The sequence below is a fragment of the Drosophila teissieri genome, chromosome 4 (genome assembly GCF_016746235.2).
Source record: "Drosophila teissieri strain GT53w chromosome 4, Prin_Dtei_1.1, whole genome shotgun sequence".
In the NCBI taxonomy this organism is placed as follows: Eukaryota; Metazoa; Arthropoda; class Insecta; order Diptera; family Drosophilidae; genus Drosophila; species Drosophila teissieri.
The window spans coordinates 988,080-1,010,329 of NC_053033.1; the positions used below are offsets into that span (position 1 = coordinate 988,080).

Below are 22,250 nucleotides of genomic sequence, written 5' to 3' on the forward strand. Positions count from 1 at the left end.
TCAATATCCCACATATAAATCAGTTCCTCAGGTAATGCAAGAGGCTCTTATTACGACTATCTGTTTATCTTACTGTGAGGTTTATGATTTTACCATAAATTAGTTTACAATAAATTAATTAAAAATCAAGTAATGGGACTAAAATATGTTTATAAGTACTCCTTTTTACGCAGATTAACGGAGATTGGTATCATTTTGTTTTTTAACCCCGCGTCACGCGTCACCGACCCCACACCGACCGAAGGGAGCTGCTTTGTATCGTACTGCTTGATTCGCGAAAAGATACACGCGATATAGGAAACAGTCAAAAACAAAAAATATGTAAATATAAGTAGGATCCAATTATGTGTTAAGAACGTTAGTATTGATCGCCTTAAGAACGGCAGAGTCAGGATTAGACATAATAGGATAATAGACTTTTATAATCACTCATAGTTAAATCAACAATGATTAAAATTGGGCTGCGTAATTTCTAGTGAATCTGCTTGAAACAGAGAAGTTTACTACTTCACCACGAATAAGATTACATAAAACTACTGTTCCAATCATCGTTTTACGGTTAGCTAGTGGAGTTTGGTTAATTAACAATAGGCTACTGGAATAAAGAGGTATTGCATCCCAATATACGCGCTGTGAAGCAACCGGTAGGTTTTTTTTGAACCTATTCTATGCGATCCGAGTGAACTCCATATTGCAAACTCCAAACCGGTGATCCAAACCTAAGAATCGGATGGACTACCGAAATGTATAAGGTTTTGGTCAAATAAGTATCATCTAATTCACTTGGCCACCTTTTTATAATACCCTTATCCTTTTTGAATATAGACGAAATATAAAAAAATAAATAATTGGGCGTGGCCCACAAAATAGTGTAATTGTTACCAAGCATCCAATATCCTTCGGCTCAAAGAGAGCCGTGAGAAAGTTACAAAATAAATGTTCATAAGAATGCTTATAAAAACTCGCCAAAAAGAAACCGAAAATTCTTTTATACGTATGTGAACATATAATATCGCGAAACATTTTTAAGAGTAGCAAATAAGTTAAAGGTTGCCAGGAACATCCTATGTTAAGTCAGTTACATATATGTAATTAAGCGATTAAGCCTACAGCTGTACAATTTAGTTGTAAAATATTTTTGTCATACTCACTCGAATGGCCAAAACATATATTTTATACATCTATAAAAACTATATAAAGTACTTCTTCACTTTTAAAGTACCCACACTTGTGAAAAATATTGGGTGTATGACAGTCAAGAATCTGGAGTACGGCGTTTCCTCTTGTTATTTTAATCACGTTGAAAGCGAATTCTAGGACCGAAGAGTACTTACTAAAATCAACAAAAGTGGATTCGAGTAAATTACTTCCGGATATGATGACAACACTTGTTATTTTACAATAAATATTTATAAATAAAATATTTGTTTTTTATATTTGATACTTCTGTATTTTATAATATTTAGGTATAAATTAGGTATATATAAATAATAATTTATAATATATATAAACGTATATATATATACCGTCTGAACTTACGATTTATCTGTATCCAACTGTATAAGTAAAGCGTGACTCCAACAGTCACTCCATTTCTAGTATATTTAATAATAATTACTTTGGACAATAACTGCTTTTCACTGCCACTAAATGGGAAACTGTAACTATTCATAAAAACACGATAATAGCACAGATTTAATGTACACGAACATACACTGACTTCGATGTGAGCCGCAGCGTTGGCGACTTTCTTTATAGTTTCAGCAAGCGAAATTTTGGTAAAAATCAGGAACGTGCGGTCGACGCGGTGCTCAAACTATGTCTGAGTCGGGCTAAAATGGCTGAGGGCTTGGCCATTAGGGTGCAAGTAGCAAAAACACGGTTTAGGCCACGCCTTACCATACCCTAGCTATTTCCATTGGTCGAAAAAATCAAGCGCTCTCAGGGTGGGATTCAAATATTCGGTGATGTTGGCCTGTCCTCTTCACGTCATTCATGGTATTAGCGCTGTCTCTGTTGGGCCTCTTAAAAGTTAAAAGGGGCCTCGACCAATTACACCTACACCCATCTTGTTTTAGCACTCGCATTTTCCATAGGAGAAAAGCGTACTGTGCCCTTAATTCTTATTGTAGAAAGTGCGGTGTATACATGGATCCCCGAAATACATGATAGGAAGTTTATTTAATTTTTTGTATATATGTATATAGATTTGAGGTATACAGAATCTACATCGTAGGTAATCAATAAGAGCGTTATCAGATTGCTCATTTACGCATTTACTTTTTTATGAAACTGTTTTTAAGAACATGCTAATAGAACAAAAATAGATCAAGTGTAAGTGCAGAACCAGTTTTCCATAAATAAAATTTGTTCGGGAGAAATGCTTGTTAATAACAATTTTCTTTCATTTTGAAAATAAGTCTTTTAAGTAATATCTTACATCTTGTTTATGTGGGCATTGGTTTTTTTAAATCGTAAAAACTTTTTTGGAATCGGAATTTTGTGCCTCTGTATCCTTTGTTATGTAGAATTTCGGTGAAAATGCAAAATAGATAAATTCTTCATAGATAAACTCCTTCATTTTCAGATTTATAATTTTTTTTATATCGGGAAGCTATATGGTTCTTGCAAAAAGTTTCATCAAACGGTTATGTGAAGCATTCACATTTTAAATAAATAAAAAATGTTGCTATAAGAACTTTGAACTTTAAAATGCCTAAACACAATCTAAATTTAAATTTAAAACAAATCCTTCACCATAAAAAAAATCAGTATCAAGAAAGGATGCTGTGTTAAAATTAGGTAAAACGTACCACCCATTTTTATACAATTTAAAACTGTATTTTTTTCGAATACGTTAAAACTTTCTACGGATATCCACGGAGTACCTCCAAAAGCGGTGTATATAGGTAAAGACTTACGGGTATTTGAACAGTTGTTTTATACTAAATCTACCTAACTCTGGTTGATGGGCCGTAAGCCCGTATGCTCATTGTTAAAATCCTAATCTTGTCGACTCCTAGTAACCTTGTCACCTTTCTGGGATTGCTGGTCGCACAACCACTTTAAAAGATTGCCTGCAATATGATTAAGATTTGCCAAATAATCCCCCTTTGTCATTCAACACTTACATATCACCTTTCAAAGGCTGACGGCTCTATAAGTAAACAATTTGCTCAAATCATTGTTATTATTTGTATTCGACACTCTTTTTCTAAAATCGTGAAGATTTCAATGGCATCTATTATGAAACTAAATTTTCTTAGAATACCAACCTAATGGAAACCACTTTAAATTGTTCTTTGGTAAACCATAGTCTTAACAGCTGATATTAGTTTCTTGTTTAGGTATATAAAGGCCGGTATTTTGTTTAGAAATTGGCAAAATATTACCCTCCTTAAAAGTGATCGAAGTTGTAAAATTATTCATAAATAATAAAGTAAGCTAGCTTTGACAAGCTCAAGCATTGAATATATATTTACTCGTAGAGTAAAAGGGTATACTAGATTCGTTGAAAAGTATGTAACAGGCAGAAGGAAGCGTTTCCGACCATATAAAGTATATATATTCTTGATCAGGATCAATAGCCGAGTCGATCTGGCCATGTCCGTCTGTCCGTCCGTCTGTCCGTCCGTCCGTATGAACGTAGAGATCTCAGGAACTACAAAAGCTAGAAAGTTGAGATTAAACATACAGACTCCAGAGACATAGACGCAGCGCAAGTTTGTTGATTCATGTTGCCACGCCCACTCAAACGCCCACAAACCGCATAAAACTGCCACGCCCACACTTTTGAAAAATGTTTTAATATTTTTTCATTTTTGTTTTAGTCTTGTAAATTTCTATCGATTTGCCAAACAACTTTTTGCCACGCCCACTCTAACGCCCACAAACCGCCCAATGCTGCCACGCCCACACTTTTGCAAAATCTTTTGATTTTTTTTCATTTTTGTATTAGACTTGTAAATTTCTATCGATTTGCCAAAAAACCTTTTGCAACGCCCACTCTAACGCCCACAAACCGCCAAAAATTGTCAGTGTTGAAGACTCTCCATCGCACTTCCACTAGCTGAGTAACGGGTATCACATAGTCGGGGAACTCGACTATAGCGTTCTCTCTTGTTTTTGACTGAATTCAATATACCCTCAACAAAGATAAACAGATTTTTAGTTTTCCAGGCCGTCGTATATCAAATGTCGCCAAATTACAATTTCATATTCATTATGGAGTAGCATAAACTGCTTATTGTTCTCTTTAAAATTTTGAGAAATCTATAAAACGATTCGTTCAGGAATTATCCACGTAATAAATATTAAAGACTAACCTACAAATATTTCATTGTAAAGTATTTGGGTTTAGTTTTCTTATAAAGGATACAAAAGGTCGTTATATAGTCTTTAGAAAAAAACAAAGTCATCAATTGCCTTATGGACGCCACTTGCAATAATGACCTCTGAAATTCGTGAATACAAGCTAACACCAAACAATCTCATTGCAAAATGAACCGTGTTAATGTAAAAGAAATTGAAGATTATAATCTTCTTAAAAAGAATGGGTTCTCATTATACCCGTTACTCGTAGAGTACTGATCAAGATTAGATCTTCACTTTGATATACAGAAAGATTTGGTAATAATGGTACATTTTCATTTACTAAAATATCTTTATGCAACACTATAGTTTTTGTTCACAACGAGATTTACAATGAAGTGGGTTCGATATCCGTTTTTTTTTATATAGTAAGACGCAGGCTTTTCTTAAAAAACATCAATAAAAAATGGACTCCAAAATGCATACTGAGTTTTACGTTCTATTGAATCAAGGTGTTGAATAAAAAACGTATTTTGCTCTTTACTCGTAGAGTAAAAGGGCATACTAGATTCGTTAAAAAGTATGTAAAAGGCAGAAGGAAGCGTTTCCGACCTTGTAAAGTATATTTTTTCTTGATCAGGATCAATACCCGAGTCGAACTAGTCATGTCCAATACTAAAATAGCTTTATGCAACACTATAGTTCTTGTTCAGAACGAGATTTACAATGAAGTGGGTTCGATATCCGTTTTTTTTATATAGAAAGACGCAGGCTTTTTTTAAATGACATCAATAAAAAAGGGACTCCAAAATGCATACTGAGTTTTACGTTCTATTGAAACAAGGGGTTGAATAAAAAAGTATATCTTTTCTTGATCAGGATCAATACCCGAGTCGAACTGGTCATGTCAGTCTGTCCGTCCGGATGTCTGTCTGTATGAACGCTTCGATCTCAGGAACTATAAAAGCTAGAATGTTGAGATTGATTAACCAGAGACAGACGTGCCACGTCCACAAGCCACGTCCAAAACCACACATTTTTTGTGTAAATTGTAAATTTCTATCGATTTGCCAAAAAACTCTTTACCACTTTTTTAATTTTACTAATTTTTTTCCAATTTCTACCGATATTCCAGGAAATGTTAAAATTTCTCGTTTGCAATTTCATTAGTTGAGTAACGTGTATCTGATAGTCGGTGGACTCGACTATAGCATTCTCTCTTGTTTTATGTTTAATCAGGTGTCAAATTATCTTTTCCGTATTCATCTGGCTACTAACTTCTTTAAATCATAATTTGAACGTTCCCTAGTCAAACATTATATCGTAATGCGTGCAAATTGTTTGATAATCACCAGTCCCAAAGGAGTTAACGTATTAGGTATAATTCAACAATAGAATATATATATACATATATACAACCGTGACAGTCAACGAAATGAGACACAGGGGTAGCTACATACACTCGCAAAAAAAACAGCATGCTACTGCTTTAAACAAGAGCGTTGCATAAATGAAAGGCAGTATACTAATAGTGTCAATTATTTATATGGTCCTATAGTTTTAATAATATTTAAGAGCTCGCTGACTGGTAATTTTTATGCGTTTATCGTAGTACTCATTGCTGTTTACAGATCGAAAGACCCAGTGACTTTAATTTATAATACGTAAATATGTGTCGAATTTAAACATTTATGCTTTTTCAGTAGCAGATTAAAAAACCCAAATTCATAGATGGCCTCCGGGAGTTCGATACCACAATGAAATGTTTATATACATATTTATATAAGCATCGCGCTTTTAAGCACTAGAACATTTTTATGAGTGCAAATTTCTTGCTCATTTGCTATTAGCTGAAAGGCAAAAACAAGATTGGGACTGCTCGCCGACGGGAAATCGTTAAACGGTTTTTAAACAACTAGCAAAACCAGGTCTGGGACAATGACAAAGGCCAGCTAATCCCAAGACGCACGCACAGCAGGAAGCAACCACAAAAATGTGTAATTTCAACAGTAACGGAGCAACAGCGACATCAGTCATGCAAGGATAACACCAACAATAAGGCGTATCAGCGATGTGAAGAAGGGGAACAGGACACTAATGAAATAAATGAAACGGCGCTGCTGAGTACAATTTGAGGATGGGCCAGGGCGACTTTAAATGTGGACAAGTGAAGTAAGCAGTGGGTGGTGGCTGCTGGCTGGTGACTACCAAAACAATTATCTTTATCTAGGGTATTTGTCTGCCAATGGAGCTGGGCAAGATCTTCCGAAGTACTCTGAGCTTACAATCCGTTTACAACCAATAAACTCCATTGGGAAATAGAAGCCATTGAAACTCGCTGGGCAATAGTGCACCCCCGTTTACATTTATGTACATATACTGACGGAGGACTTAGGGACCCAAATTTCTAACTCCCTTTGGGTTAAACAAATTCTTATGCCAATGAAAGCCTTGAGAAGAACGCCTATAAATTCTACTCCATAATAAGCTAGTGTTTTTATTCAGTATAGCTGCCATTCAGTAAAGCTTCCATGCACCAGGTTTTACTCAATTTTGATATTTCAATATTAAATAATAACAAGAGAGAACGCTATAGTCACGTTCCCCGACTATCTAAAAGCCGTTACTCAGCTAGTGGAAGTGCGAAGATAAATTTCAACACTGACCGTTTTTGCCGTTTTTTGGGCGTTAGAGTGGGCGTGGCAAAAACATTTTTGGAAAATCGAGTAAAAAATTTACAGAACAAAAATGTGAAAAAATATCGAAACATTTTTCAAAAGTGTGGGCGTGGCAGTTTTGATCGGATTGTGGGCGAAAGGGTGGGCGTGAAAAAAGTTTTTCTGCATTCCGATAGAAATTTACAATACTAATAGGAAAAAGAAAAAATATCAAAACATTTTACAAAAGTGTGGGTGTGGCAGTTTTGGGCGTTAGGGTGGGCGTGGCAATATGAATAGACAAACTTGCGCTGAGTCTATATCACTGGAGTCTGTATGCTCCGTCTGTCCGTCCGTCCGTATGAACGTCGAGGTCTCAAGAACTATAAAAGCTAGAAAGTAGAGACTTAGCATGCAAACTCCAGAGACATAGAAGCAGCGCAAGTTTGTCGATTCATGTTGCCACGCCCATTCTAACGCCCAAAACTGCCACGCCCACACTTTTGAAAAATGTTTTGATATTTTTTCATTTTTGTATTAGTCTTGTAAATTTCTATCGATTTGCCAAAAAACTTTTTGCCACGCCCACTATTACGCCCACAAACCGACCAAAGCACACCCAAACTTTTGGATAAGGATTTTTGGCAAATCAAGAGAAATTTACAAGTCTAACAAATTCAGCTTGAGTTCTCAAAAATGTAGTTTTTTTTTTGTGTTACTCATTACCAGCCCTATCAGGATCAATTTCTTTAAATCGCATTCCTACAATTCACACCTCCTTCTTCATAAGCCTGGTATCTTTCGACTGGTGTATGACTTGTTAGAATCGAACAAGCACAATAGATTTACATTCTTTGTATAGCCCACTCTCCTGGTCACTACGTGGACTGCCGTCAACAAGCAACGTGTTTATAAATTTACTCATTAATACTGTCAGTTATACAACATATGCTGTACACGTTTAATTTTACAAAATAAAATTTTTGGAAATTAGTTTTCTGTTTTCTTTTGTGAAATAACACTTTACTGTCAATAGCTCTATTATAACCAATGCCTCTTTTGTTAAGTTGCTTTAAACAAAAATAATCCTATAAACAAAATATATAACAATGAATGCTATTTTTATTTAAGAAAAAAAAAATATCAAAGTCGGACTGAAAAGCGGATAGTTCTATTTCATCGTTTAGAAAAAGACTGCTCTAATTGAGTTATATGAGCTTCGACTTTGTGTTGTAATTGGGCGGTTGCGACAGATGTTGGAACTTCACAATTGAAACCAGATACCTGTTTATTATCTGATAAAACTGGTTACATGGAGGGTGCGCAGAATATTAATGGTGGTGTTTTCTGACATTTGTATTTGACGGTCCTAATTTTCGCACTTGATAGCAAACATTTTACTTGCCACTCGTAAACGACTATTTAATTAATAGAAGTTATAAGTAGCAAAATAAGCACATTTTTGAACTATTTAGGGACGGTTTGTAAAAACTGCAAATTTACTTCGACTATTATTATTAGATTTTTATACCATAAGATACTTTAATACATTCTTGTAGTATTTAAAGTGTTCATGAATTTTATATTTGACAAAAAAAAACAAATGAGAACACTTAATGATTTAAACAACGAATTTTAAAATAAGCTCTCGGCTGTTTCTATGGCAGTTATTTTATATACATACATGTTAAAATTTTATCAAATTAAAATAGAAGTTATATATTGTTTAAAAACAGTTGATTTTAGCCCTTTTGTATTAAAAACAAAGAAGCTATGATTTATTAGCTTGTAATTTCCCCCACTGCTTTTATGGTAGATATGTATATGCTGTAGTTATCAGATTTTGATCAAAGTAAAATGTCGGTTTATTTTATATTGCCAAAAAACTAGTATACACCGAATTAAGACACTATGATGAAAAACAACTATTCGTTATTTATTTGCTTTTCGGAAATATATAATTTCGTATTTCATTTGATCAAAATGGTACTATGTCATATCATATCAAAGCTGCTGTTAATGCCGTTAATCATAAAACGTTCATATTCGGCAAACTTTAGTTTTAAACAACATATAATTTCCATTTTAATTTGATCCAGTTATATCGGAAAGTTCATTAAAAATAATAGAACAAAATTCAAAGTTTTATTTTCTTATCATAAGACGTTCTTATTCGGAATTCAGTTTTATACCCGTTACTCGTAAAGTATATTCGTTGAAAAATATGTAAAAGGCAGAAGGAAGCGTTTCCGACCATAGAAAGTATATATATTCTTGAACAGGATTAATAGCTGAGGCGATCTGGTCATGCCCGTCCGTCTGTCTGTCGTTGAGATTAAGCAGACTCCAGAAACATAGACGCAGCGCAACTTTGTTGACCCATGTAGCCACGCCCACTCGAGCGCCCACAAATGTAATGATATTTTTCATTTTCTTATTAGTCCTATAAATTTCTATCGATTTACAGAAAATCTTTTTGCCACGCCCACAAACTGTCAGTGTGGAAATTCTCCTTCGTACATCCACTAGCTGAGTAACTGGTATCAGATAGTCGGGAAACTCGACTATAGCGTTCTCTCTTGTTTTGTTTTTAATGTATAATAAATGCAAGTGTATATAAGCTTTGACTCCCATAGCTGCCCCCCATTCTTGGTTTTTATTTTATTATTCTTGCAAATTTCATTCAATAGAATTCCAATTAAACTGATATTTCTCCAATACAAATGCTACTTAATTTCCCCGACTATCAGATACCCGTTACACATTTAAATGAACTGCAATAGAGAAATTTCAGTGTAATTGGAGTACTGATTAATTGGTATTACAAAATATTAAATAATCAAAAAAAAAATTGCATTAACGAGGTATATAACTAGTAGCGATCACACCTTCAATTTAGGAACAAAAGTTCTAGTATCAGCTTTAGTGATACTATTTACTTTATATGTAAATACGAAAGCTACAATATAATTAAATTCAGTGAGTGTTATAGAAGGCAAAAACGAATATTTAATCAAATTCTGAGTCCATCATCATCTGCAATTCACTTAACTTTACTTTTAACAAATCAGCAATTAGTACATACCCGTTTTGTGTTTCGCTCCTACCTATTACATTCCTTTTTGTAATATGTCCTATACATACTAGCTGTTATTATTTCATGTTTATATAATTACAAATAAAAAAAATAAATAAAAGAAAAACGTGTAAAATCAATGAGTCCTTCCAAAATACCAAAATTGGACAACTTTACTGTTTTGTATTATTTTGCGCTCAAGTGGAAAAAGACAAAAGTCGTTAATTTCTTTGATTTCGCAATGTATACATTTTTGAGTGCACAAATTTTATACAACAACGCACAAATATTGAAACCTATGACAAGCCCGGGAAAGGCGGAAATAAAACCAACATCGGATGGAGCCGCAACAAATGTGTATTTCTCTGTACTCACCCTTGTGTTATGTTTTTGGCCGGAGGGTGTCCCATACAACCCTGTCGAGTGTGACAGACATACATTGCATTGCTTCGACTGCCAAATATTATATTCGTAAGAATTATTGAGTATAAACTATTTTATTAGTGTATATATATGTATATATATTTATTTAGGTATTTCAGGGTTTAACACTCATCCTAAGGTATATTTTAATTCTGCAGTTCATAACATTTCTAGTTTTATAGAAAATTTTAAGTTTTTTATCGCATTTTCGGAGTGGTTATGGTCCTTCGACATAGTCTCGAATGCCAACATTTATGCGACCCTCGGCAGCTGTTACAGAAAACCCAAGAATGCGGGCGTCCATCTTGGTCATCTTATTTTTTTTAATCTTTTTTTGCTTGTTCTTAAAAACGGTAAAATTAATACGATGTGAAATAAATATTCTCAAAGTACCTTGCTGTCGGCATAGTCGTTCGCCGATGGTGTAATAGCAGGAGCCGGTTTGCACATGTCGTCATTGTGTGCATTTTGGGCACGTTGCAAGCTTTTGTATTTGCTACGCCGCTCCAAAAACTGTTTTGCAAAATCCAAAGAATCCTTTCCATCACCTAAAAGATTATACTCTGGGTTAAAGTATTGAATTTTAAAAAACCAATAAATTGTATTGTCTACAAATTTGGTTTCCATTTCTTAGAAATTAGCGAATTCAAAACAATTCCGCTGATTAAAAGTAATAGTTTCAGTACTCTCTACAAGTTGTACAATAGCTATATATTTTTTGAAAAGGCCTTTTTGATTTAGTCGAAAATTAAACCCGTTTAGCGGCAATTCACAAAAAAAAATGTATAAAAATCAAAATTCAAAATTAACTTTTTCAGCCTCAAATCTATTATGTAGTTTATGAAATTCCGCTGTTTATCTTAATGCGGCTACGTAAAATTCGATTTCCATTCGATCTTAAATCCGTTAGTTATTGTTAATTAAAGAGTATACTACATACGTTAATAAACAAATATATTTGGAGCTTCCCATTTATGGCTATCGACTCAGTAAAGTCATTTAATAACATCTAAACTTATAGTAATTTGGATAGTTAACTGAACAAATATTTATGTTCGGACGCTGCTAAAAATGATTTCGACATGGACGAGACACTTAATATACAGTAATACAAAAAATCAAAATGTGCGGCGTGAGTGGCTTTGGAAACCGTTCGAAACAAACTTGCGCAGCTTAAACATCTGCATGCTTAAAATCAACGTTAAAGCTCATAAAATTACCGAAATCTTCCTGCTTATTCCGAACGTCGTACAAACAGACAGAATGACTAGATCGAATCGGCTAGTTCCTAATCAAGGTTCATGTATACCAGTTGCTTACATTTTTAAAAATCAAGTTTACCCAATAAGTCTTACTTTACTGACAATAAAAATAAAATTATGGTATTTTTTATAACATACCAAGATAAATTCGGACATAGTCCTTTACTTCATATGGCGCTTCCAAGTCCTGCAAGAATGCCACAAACGTGGGTACTAAAAATATAAGCAAAATGAATAGAGTTAAAAAAAAAATTATGCAAATGTTTACCATCAACTTTGGCGGACATATTATCTAGGCTCTTTATGCACCAGCTAGTGAATTCGTTTTCATACTCATTGGCTTGGTCGATGCTGCTTTGCTGCACATGGCTTTTTATATTCGATTTTCTTTCTTTATCTTTCTCTTCAACCGAGACCGGTGGACCTTTTGAACGAATTTGAGCCAATTTTTGTTTCTCTGGACGTTGTCCTGGTCCATTTTTATTTGTCTTTCCTGCGTTATTTAGGGCTGGCAATGTTTGACTCTTGCGCAAATTTCGAGGAGACGCAAGTAAAGCCGATGCCTTATTTTGCGCTTGTAGATTGCATTTATTGGTTGAGACTGCCGCCGCAGTTACGGAACTGGAACCGCTTGTTCCCGATCCATACATCGTTTGATTAGAACCTAATGCATTCGGTTCGTCCCATAGACCAGTTCCAGAATTGGTTTTTATTGACGAGCTCCATGCCTTATTGGCGGTACCCCAGATGTTGGAAGTTGCATTCGTAACCAAAACCGCTGTTGATAGAGGAGCTTGCTGGTGATGTTCCAATTCGCGTCGGCGTTGCTGATCCACAAGGTCATTGGCCAACCGTCTGGCCTCTTCCGCTTGAATCTCGGCAAGACTTATTACGGGGGCCGACGCTGGTGTTGACTGCCATTTAAGCAGAGCATCGTTGGCTTCAGCCGCAGCTGCAGCGTTAGCACGCAATTGCTTATCCAATAGCTCTTGATGTCGCTGCTGGTCTGCGCGACGCTCTCGACGTTCTGCCTTTTGTATCTCTGCCAGACCAGGCGCCGAGCTCATAGAATTTGGCGACTGCAGAGACCAAGGCGCTACGGATGTAGATGGTACGCGCGAGCAGGCTTGCGGTTCTGCCGTTTTGACTGCGTCGTTCTTGTTGCCTTGTGCAGACGCAAATGTTCCTATAAATCGGTTTTGTGGCAATAAGAGATTATAATTTTACGTTTTACTAGCAAATCCCAAGCGTTTTCGCTCGCATAAGCACGAAATTATAAATCTACTTATTTTGTATGAACACGTTCTTAATAAAGTTTTATCATATATGAATATTCTTACTATAACTTACTATTTATAAAGAATTTTGTGTGATCAAACACTAACTGTTATTGGCAGTTACGAGTTTCTAACGGACAACTATAGATTTCCGTTTATTTGCTTACTACAGTGCAAAACCCTTTATATGCAAGTATAGAATACTTTTTAATTTCTTTCGCAAAAATAACTGTTCTTAAATTAAAACCAAAATATACACTTTCAGTTTAAAAAGCTTTTTGAGTTGAAAAATGGTTTAAATTCTGTTCATTCTATCAAATATTTAATGTTGGTAATAAACTGCATATATACAACAATAATTTGACTGCAAGTACTAACCTGGCGTCCCACTTTGAACTGATAGAGATTCATCATTGCCCAATAATGCCTTTCGACGTTGAGCTTGTATTTGCTGTTGTCTTTGCTTTTCCTCTTGCATTTGGCGGGTCCGCTCTTCAGATTCATGCAACGCCCGACGTTTTTCTTCTTCCAATTGCTGGCGCTTGCGTTCCTCTTTTTGTTTTTGTTTTTCTTCTGTCTGCTCTCGTTTCCGATCATCTTTATTAATTTGCTTTATTAAGGCTGGCTGTGCCGCAATCTGTTTTGTATTCAGATTCTGTTTGTTAACCTGCTTTGCCTGGTGTGAATTTGGTTCCTTATGATTCTGTTGAATATCGGAATCATGTGGTTTGACTATTTTTTGATGTGAGTTGTTTAAATTTTCAGAGGCTTGATCTAATTCTCCTGAAGTGCTGTGTTTAACAATATTTTCTGATTGAACTTGTAATAATGGCGAATTTTGCACATCTTTCTCTGTATTTGCAAAGCACACATCAGAAGACTTTTGTATATAAAGTTGCTGATCTTCATTTTGCTCTTTATTTAAGTCGCCCACTTCCCATAATGATGCTTCCGCGTTAGTCATTCCAGCCCACTGGACGGGTTGTTGTTGCTTGTTAGGGGGTAACCAGATTGGAATCATCAAGTTTTGCCTCTCTAACAACTGTGTTTCAGTTAAAAAATCAACTCCCGAAATATTGGCGGTAGCAGAGTTTGGCAGCGAAGGTGGTTGCTGTTGAGTACTTGTTGGTTGGCCCCGCAAAAGCATCCGTAAATTGTATTCATTAATTAAGTCCAACTCATTTCTTGGTATTTCATTAGGCTTACTTAGGTCGGCTGCAGTTTCTCCTTGCATAATACAATCCACGGATGCTGCTAAGGGATCTACCTCTTGCTGCGATTGCTGATTCATTATTTGGGCATTTAGAATAAAATTATTAGCGTCTAGTAAATTGCCCACTGAACGTTGTTGCTCGCTGTTGTTTGCAAAAATATGTTGTTGATCCTTCTTGGTCTGCTCAACCACAGTACTGTATAACTGTCTTCCGGCGACCGGGTTCAGTACGGACAAAGAGTTGCTTAACCCGTTTAAACTGATCAAGTACTCAGGAAGAACCAGCAATTGAACTTTTCGACGAACAACTGTTTCTTGCTCGGCAGCCGAAAGTCGTTGAAAACATTCATTTTTGGAAAGCTCAGCTAGTATTTGGTATTCCTGGTGCTGTAAGTACTGATCCTGAAGCATTTGAAACCGCATTGTAAGCAAATGAGACGTATTACTAATGCTATTTCCGCCAAAATTTCCTTTTATTGCAGCACTTAGAGATTCAGCGGTTGCTGTTACATTTGCCTTCAGTTGCTCATCTCTTTGCTGCTGCAACTGCTGTTCAACAACAGACAGTGCGATAGGAATTGGTGATGGCTTATGGGGTGTAATTGAGAGAGACGCTGTTAGAGGGGCTGGTATTTGACCAACAGAAAGGTTCTCTAGGTCAATCGGCGAAGGAAGTAAGTGACTGTGCGTAAATGGCATGTTACCATGACAAAATTTTATAAGCTCTCCCAGCGGTCTAAACCTATTCTCAGAGTACCGGCGGACAAAGAGGTTCTCATTAAAGTATCCAGCGCGATACCATTCGGTCATCTCAATGGCACTGAATGGCCCCTGTACATTTGCCTGCGGATCCCGATAAAACCACAATTCATTCAGATTTGAATTGATCATATGCGGTGTAGGAAGCATTGGAAAATGTGGTAGGTGATGCATGTTATGGTGTTGCAAAGTCTCATGATCCGAAAACGGAACACCTGGATGCTGATGGGATGGATGAGCGGCATCCGTAATTGGGTTGGGAATTTGTATAGACATAGTGGAAGGCGCTTGCTGTTGCACTCCTGTAACACTCGGTTCGATGCTAATCTCAAGGTCAAAGTTATTATCCATGTTTGGAAGCGCTGCTGTAAACCGTCCTTCATTTTGAAGTTGGCTTTGACTTGCCGAGCTTGCATGATCATCATCCATTATAAGTTTTTCTACTTCATCGGCGACCTCTTTGATACGATCTGAGATATCTCCATGGATCACTTCCTTCTTTGTCGTTTTAGAGCTCATTGGGGATAAACTACTTTCAACTTCTTCTTGCACAGCTGCTGAATTGGAAACTTTTTTTAATGAGGTTTCTGAAGTTTTATCGGTAACACTGTCTGCATCAGACAGTTCTTTACTTTTCGGTATTGTCACATCGTTATCAGAGTTTAAGCTTTTAGTTTTTAAAGTATTATGCGAACTTTTGTTAAGTTTGATATCGGTATCTCCATGAAAGGCACCACTAGCATCAAAACTGCCACCCAATTCCGATGGATTTTCTATAGCCCATTCGGGAAGATTTTCGTCGACACCGACTGCATTATTAACAGTCCATAATTGGCATATTTTTGAGTTCGACAAGCGTGGATGCGATGTACTCCCCCCTGTCTCTGCAGCTACCATTCCAGATCCTTTACTGTTTCCAGTCCGGTCTCGTTCTGTACCTAAAGTCCCAACTGATGAAATTGAACGTTGTAAACTAGTAGTATTGTCGACGTTAGGGTCTTCATCACGCCAGCTTGTAGATCTTCCTAATAAAATATTAAAAAAAATTTATTTTATATGTTGTGTAAACCTTCAGAGTATTTAAATTCCAACTTTTTAAGAGACAGTTTTGTTTATCTTCTTAGAAAATATGTTACTACCGTCATTGCAATTCTACATCTGCATACATCTATGTCGATCGTCTGTTAATATCAGTATCTAAATGTTTTACTTCCCCCCAAAAGTTTACAAAAATACGAACGATAACGATATGAAAAATACGAATTCAAAGTTCACGAAAATATCAAAAACACTCGAATTTTGGCTTCACACATTTTGAATTCATTTTTGTTAATTAAGTTCTAAACAAAAAAAATGTTTTCATAAAAATATTAAACTTTAAAACTGTAATAAGCTCTTTTCTGTAGACCTGGTACACTTAATATTTTGAACTCTTCGACGTTGCGGGACAATCAATCAGATTGGCTGTATTAAGCTTTTTATCAGTTTTATTCACCACTACAAAGCCCGCAAATGAATATTATGGAGCAAATAACACAATTTGGTAAGTGGTTTTTGTGCTACTTTTCGGTGCGCGATTGACATAATGCGATTGTAAAACGAAGTTATTTTTTCTTTGCTTATATTCTAAGATCTTTCTCTTCATGAAAACCCATTTTATCTGTTATCTATGGCAATCTTAAAATGTATATAAACATAAGTATTATGAAAATTTTTTAGACAATAACAAAATACATTTTTTTTAATTACGTCTTTCAAGCTGAAAAATTGTGGTTTTCTATATTTTCTTATCCTGAACTTTAATTTGTACTTTGCATGTTAAAGTTAAGTGTTAAGAAAAATAAAATATTGTTCACCGTATTGCCAGTCTGAGCTACTCTTTTACCGATTCTTAAAGCAGTTAAGGGTCATACGTTAAGGGCAAAATCAAATCGAACCATATGAATTTATCAAAAGTGTCTTAATTATGTTTTGAAAATTTGAAATGGTTCGATATAATTTGACCCTTGTTAAGAAAAATAAAATATTGTTCACCGTATTGCCAGTCTGAGCTACTCTTTTACCGATTCTTAAAGCAGTTAAGGGTAAAATCAAATCGAACCATATGAATTTATCAAAAGTGTCTTAATTATGTTTTGAAAATTTGATATGGTTCGATATAATTTGACCCTTGACGTATTACTGCCGTTAAGTTTTGGGCTCGTGATTTTCGATTAATCAAGTCTATTGTAGGAAAAACACAAAAACATACTGAATTTACCTGCTATTTTGAGGACAACAAAGTAGTTATTTGTAAAGTTTATAATTCGGTATCTTTTATAAAAATTGGACAACAAAAAAATACACATAGCGATAGACACATACAATAGAGACAAAATTTCTGGTCTTGGATGAATGCTTGTCTTATCGCATCTCTGTTGAACGATTATTTTATAAGATACCTCATTAACTAAATCATTTTTTCTAAAATAAAAAATATTTATGAACAGGGTTTAAAAATTCGTTTTAAAGAAACACAAACTTAACAACAGATTGAAAACGACAACTATATAGGCTGGAATTTTCTGGAAAGTGCCATTTACCAGACAGATATACTTATACACATATGTGTTCATATGAGTAAGAGTATAAATGAAAAATAATAATATAGTGGTAATTGACTGACCCCAGCGATGGCTATTGGTACCAAAACTTGTGCTTGTACTTCCACCGACAACACCGCTCCGCCAACCAGCAATATCGGGTCCACCGATGGAACCGCTGGTAACTGGACCATCTCCTGATCCATCTTCGTTACGTGTTCGTCGCCAGTTTTCCAAGTTGCGATGATGACTAGAATAATCTTTTCGAGGACTTGAGCTTGGCGTTCCGTTCCAATCTAGAGCACCAGGGCCACTAGTAGAGGTGGTGGTAGCCGCAGAATCTCCAGTTCCGTTGCGATCGCTCCATGTGCGTTCGGCCTGGGAAAAAAATATCAGCAACGAATCGGACTTTCATTTTCCGTCCGTGTTTCCAATTACCTTAATTGATATTACAGATAAGCCTTCATCATATAGACCGCTTGGGCGTTGGTATATTGGATGATAGGTAGATTTTCCGCGCATTCGGCCCCGGTCGACTGTTCCACCACGTCCAGAGCCTCGGGAGGCACTACCAAATCCTCCGGGCGAGCGCTGCAACCAGGCAGGACGAGACTATTTTCAAAGTAAAAGAAATTATCTCTAAATCATGTCAAATTACTTAACATACGTTATTGCCAAGAGAGTTTTGGTTGGTTTCCTCCTCCGAGCTTGGTGTCAGTGCAAGTGGGTACTGGACCTTCTCCACGAAGAGCTTTTTGAACGATGGCAGGATCTGCGGCAGTAGGCAATTCCGATCGAACAAGGACAGCATTTCCTCGCGTCCGTACCGGTATTCTGGAAATAGATTACGCGAAGTGGATGCTGTCGTGTTGTTTCCCAGGTTGTGCCCTCCAATCGAGATGTTTTGAGCTCCAGCACCAACGTTGTAGGTACTGGGAGAGCCCGAAGACTCGGCTGACATATTGCGCAACCATTCCGGACCAAATTTCATTGAATCTGTCATTTTCAGTTGCCTCTTGTTTAACGTTATGCTGACACTAAGTTCAAAAAAATGTTTTCAGTTGATTTATTTGCATATATTTAGAACGCCACTGCAATCACATTTTCACAGTTCCACTTAAACTCTTTTTGGCTTTAGTATAGGATGGATTGTTTATTTTTTAAACAGTTTAGGTTCTATAAATAAAGCAAACTCAACTCCCAATAGTATTTTTTTAAAAGCAATCAGTACAAGTATTTATTGTAAAACATACTTTTAAGTCTTATGATAAATAAATTTGTCAGTGCTATACCGAATGCATAATAATAGTAAAATATTAGAATAAAAAAATAATGCAACACACAAACATAACCTAAAATATTAAACTGACAGTCACACACGAACGCCAAATACACATGCACACTTATTACACATTTTCAATATATGTACATGCTCACAGAATTCAAATTTCTGATTCAAGCTACTTTTTCACGTTTGAACTATGTATATCCATATAATATATTAAAATAACAACAGCATAATCAGAGTAAAAAGTTCTTTTGTATCTGCAAACATAAATACACAGTGATATACATATGTATGTATTGTAAATGGAAGCACTCACAGCATATATGTTTAAGGCTTGAATAGTTAATTTAGCTGGCCTAAATAAAATTCAGCTACTACAATAGCACATACTCAACAAAAAAAATTTTTGAATTTCGTAAAAATATTCTACTTACACGTACCACCAAGATATCGTAAAATACCAATACCAATAGATAGGGCGAAACCAGTGTGGCCGTCATGCAAAATCTAAAGTAAACTTTAAATTTAGCATAGGGATGTTCTTGGCCCTTATATTCCTTCTACACTAGCTCTACTACCACTACTTGACAAATACAACACCCTTATTTCCACATTGCAACATCAAGCAATAAGCCGCAATTAAGGGAATATATACTACTAGCACTTTCTGAAAAAGAACATGCATGCAACATCAGGCATGCTCCGATAATCGTATTTTTCGATTTTTTTTTCGAATTCGATTTGGACCAAATCGTTCGATTTCGTTTTTAGGTGCTCTGGTTTTTGGAAAATTTTTGCTATCGGAATGTTTTGTTTCTCATCGGTTCATGCTGCGCAAACACCTGTTTTATTTATCAAAATCAAACAACTTGAAATAATGCTTTTTGTATTTGCAATTGCTTCTTTTGAAGCCAAGAAGGCTTGAGAAAATCTAGAGTTGCCACCTTTTTCACAGTTTTAATTCCGATGTTTCGCTATGCCTGTTTGGTTCCACGACAAGTATGGCCATCTTCGCGATAGCTTACCCTTACCAAATCGTAAATTGTTGTTGCCGACGGCAATATTTTGCTTGTCAAATCTGAGGTGGGGTCAGAAATATATTTTTTATAAAATAACAAAGTGGCAGAATGATTTTGTGGGGATGTGGAAGTAACATCAATAGACCACTGAGTATACTATTTTTTTCCCCTTAGTAAATAAGATCTGACTTGATATAAAAAAAGGCATTTACTTTTCATGTCGGCCCGTTTTACAAATCGAGAAATTCTTACGATTTCGAAAACCGGAGCACCAATTTTTCGATTTCAAATGGAAATCTTAAAATTCTTACGAAATCGATTACCGGAGCATGCCTGTATGTACATATATTATAAAACGTGTTTTCCCAAAAAAACCCAAATTTTAGCATGTTGTGGACATACAATTTGAGTTTCGTCCAATTTCTGGGACTTATGAAGTTCTTAATGTATGGTTGTTATTGTGAACAAATTCAAAATATATAAAGTTTACTTAAGCTGCACTATTTATCCTGATATCTAAACCAGTTAATAGATACGGTGAGAAGTATATATCTGGTAGAAGGAAGCGTTTGCTAACCTATAAATTGCACCCACTAAACCCCCCCCTCGCCTTTGGCCGTTTTTCCACCCCGGAAAAGCTTTCGCCATTACTTCGAGGTGGTGCCAGTTAAGGGCTATGCGCTCTCATCTTTTTTCTGCGTCCAGATTACCCAGTTGTTTCGTCCAAATCAGGCTTTTTAGCACTGAGAATGGTAGGAACGCACCAAAGTAACCGTGTCCTGTTAGCATCTGGGTAATGTAGTAGTTCACTTCTCCGTGCTCCCTTGCAGTCCATGCTACCAGGTTTGGTATCAGTCTAGCTGTCCATCTTCCTTTTTCTTCAGCTGGCCATTTTTCTTGCCATTGTTGAAGTGTTTCATCTCTGCTTCGTGCGATTAACGCTCTCGTCGTCTCTCCCGCCTGTCTCATCTCATAGATCCGTTTTCTCTCTTTGGCTCTTTGGTGCCTTCGATTACTTTTGTACTCTTTGGTGCCGGATACCGTTTGATACGCGCTCGCGATTCGTAGAGTCATGGTTCTTTGCACAGCACAGCATGATTGCTTTACTCAACTCCATCAAGAGTTTCCGCCTTGATTGTATAGGGCCGCCTACGTTTGCCATAAGTCTGCTAAGCGACTTATTCGTCGCGGTTGCACGTTTCCTCGTCTCTTGTATGTGTGAGCTAAATGTCAGTTTTGAGTCCAGTCTAACTCCTTAGTACTTTATATCCTTTCGCGTCCTTATTACGTTTTCCCCAACTCTCACATCTATTTTTAATGGGATCCGTTTTCTGGTAACTAGCAGGAGCTCGGTTTTTTCGTCAGCCAGTTTCAGATCGTGTGAGTTCAACCACCTTTTTACTCTCGTCATTACTTGTGTCAACTTGCGCTGTGCGTACTCGGTATTTCGAGCTGTAATGACAGCGACTATGTCGTCTGCGTAGCCCACTGTCGTCCGGCATTTCTAGATGAAAGATTTCGTCGTACCTAATGTTCCATAGCTTCGGTCCAAGTATTGATCCTTGAGCTGCTCCTGAAGTTATGTCTATACATTTCTCTCCTGCATTTGTTTGGTAGTAGCCGTCTGTTGTCAAGATAGTTTTGTATTATCCGCATTAGGTATGCTGAGATTTGGAATCGTCTTTTCAAAGCATCAATTATGTTTCCCCATTGAACACTATTGAACGCGTTTTTCACGTCGAGAGTTGCTAAAAGTACTACCGGTCTGGAGAAGTGGTTGCCTTGTTGGATGCTGAGGGCTTGGCTAACGACTTCTTGTATTGCTCCAATGGTCGACCTGACAGGTCGAGAAGAAAGGCCTCGGAGAAAGGCCACCCCCTCTTTCGATTGCTGCTGTTAGTCGCGGATTAATCATTTTCTCCAGTAGTTTCCCGGTTGTGTTTAGCATGCAATGTGGTCGAAAGCTTCCAGGTATTTGGAAATTTCCCGCTGGTAATGCACTCGTTATACATATCCAGCAGGATTTGGGGTCTGTTCTCGGCAATCACTGTTAGGACCTCTGCTGGGACATTGTCGGGTTCTGGGGCCTTCCTCCTTTTTAGCGTTTTTACCGCAGGTCCGGTGTTGTTCTCTTGCTCTAAGCTTCTTCATCACAATTTTATACCCCATGACCCATGGGTCAGTATTGACGTCGTTGCAGAGGCTTTTTCATTTCTCCGTTTTACTTTTCCGAATGGCAGTGGTCAAGTACTTCTTGGATTTTTTAAACTGACTTTCCTGTTCTGTAAACTATCCTCTCCGTCTAGCTCTAGTAAGGCGGCGTCTGTTTTTGATGCACGCTTCTCTGAGAGATTTTATCTCATCTGTCCACCAGTACACTTCT

At 36.5% G+C, this 22,250-nt stretch overlaps 1 protein-coding gene across 2 annotated transcripts; it reads right to left on the reverse strand.

Annotated features, from left to right (window-relative positions):
• Positions 1-10,566: 10,566 nt before the first annotated feature.
• On the reverse strand, positions 10,567-19,337 carry LOC122622844 (GIGYF family protein Gyf). Of its 2 annotated transcripts, none has more exons than XM_043801416.1 (9): positions 19,283-19,337; positions 18,228-18,597; positions 17,999-18,172; positions 17,644-17,938; positions 13,385-16,003; positions 11,998-12,915; positions 11,868-11,942; positions 10,861-11,015; positions 10,567-10,810 (listed from the first exon to the last, which is right to left on the reverse strand). In XM_043801416.1, the coding sequence occupies exons 2-9, from the start codon at positions 18,561-18,563 to the stop codon at positions 10,685-10,687; spliced, it is 4,698 nt and encodes a 1,565-aa protein (XP_043657351.1). In that variant the 5' UTR covers positions 18,564-18,597; positions 19,283-19,337; the 3' UTR covers positions 10,567-10,684. The 2 variants fall into 2 exon arrangements, with proteins under 2 accessions (XP_043657351.1, XP_043657350.1); XM_043801415.1 differs by lacking the exon at positions 19,283-19,337 and adding an exon at positions 19,165-19,184.
• Between the last annotated feature and the right edge of the window lie 2,913 nt (positions 19,338-22,250).

Bases quoted from the DNA above. Each gene is read 5' to 3' on its own strand.
- LOC122622844 (XM_043801415.1), bottom strand. The intron at 18,173-18,227 runs GTATGTTAAGTA...CTTTGAAAATAG, and splicing joins AAAACTCTCTTGGCAATAAC to TCTCGTCCTGCCTGGTTGCA. The intron at 16,004-17,643 runs GTCAGTCAATTA...ATATTTTATTAG, and splicing joins TACCAATAGCCATCGCTGGG to GAAGATCTACAAGCTGGCGT.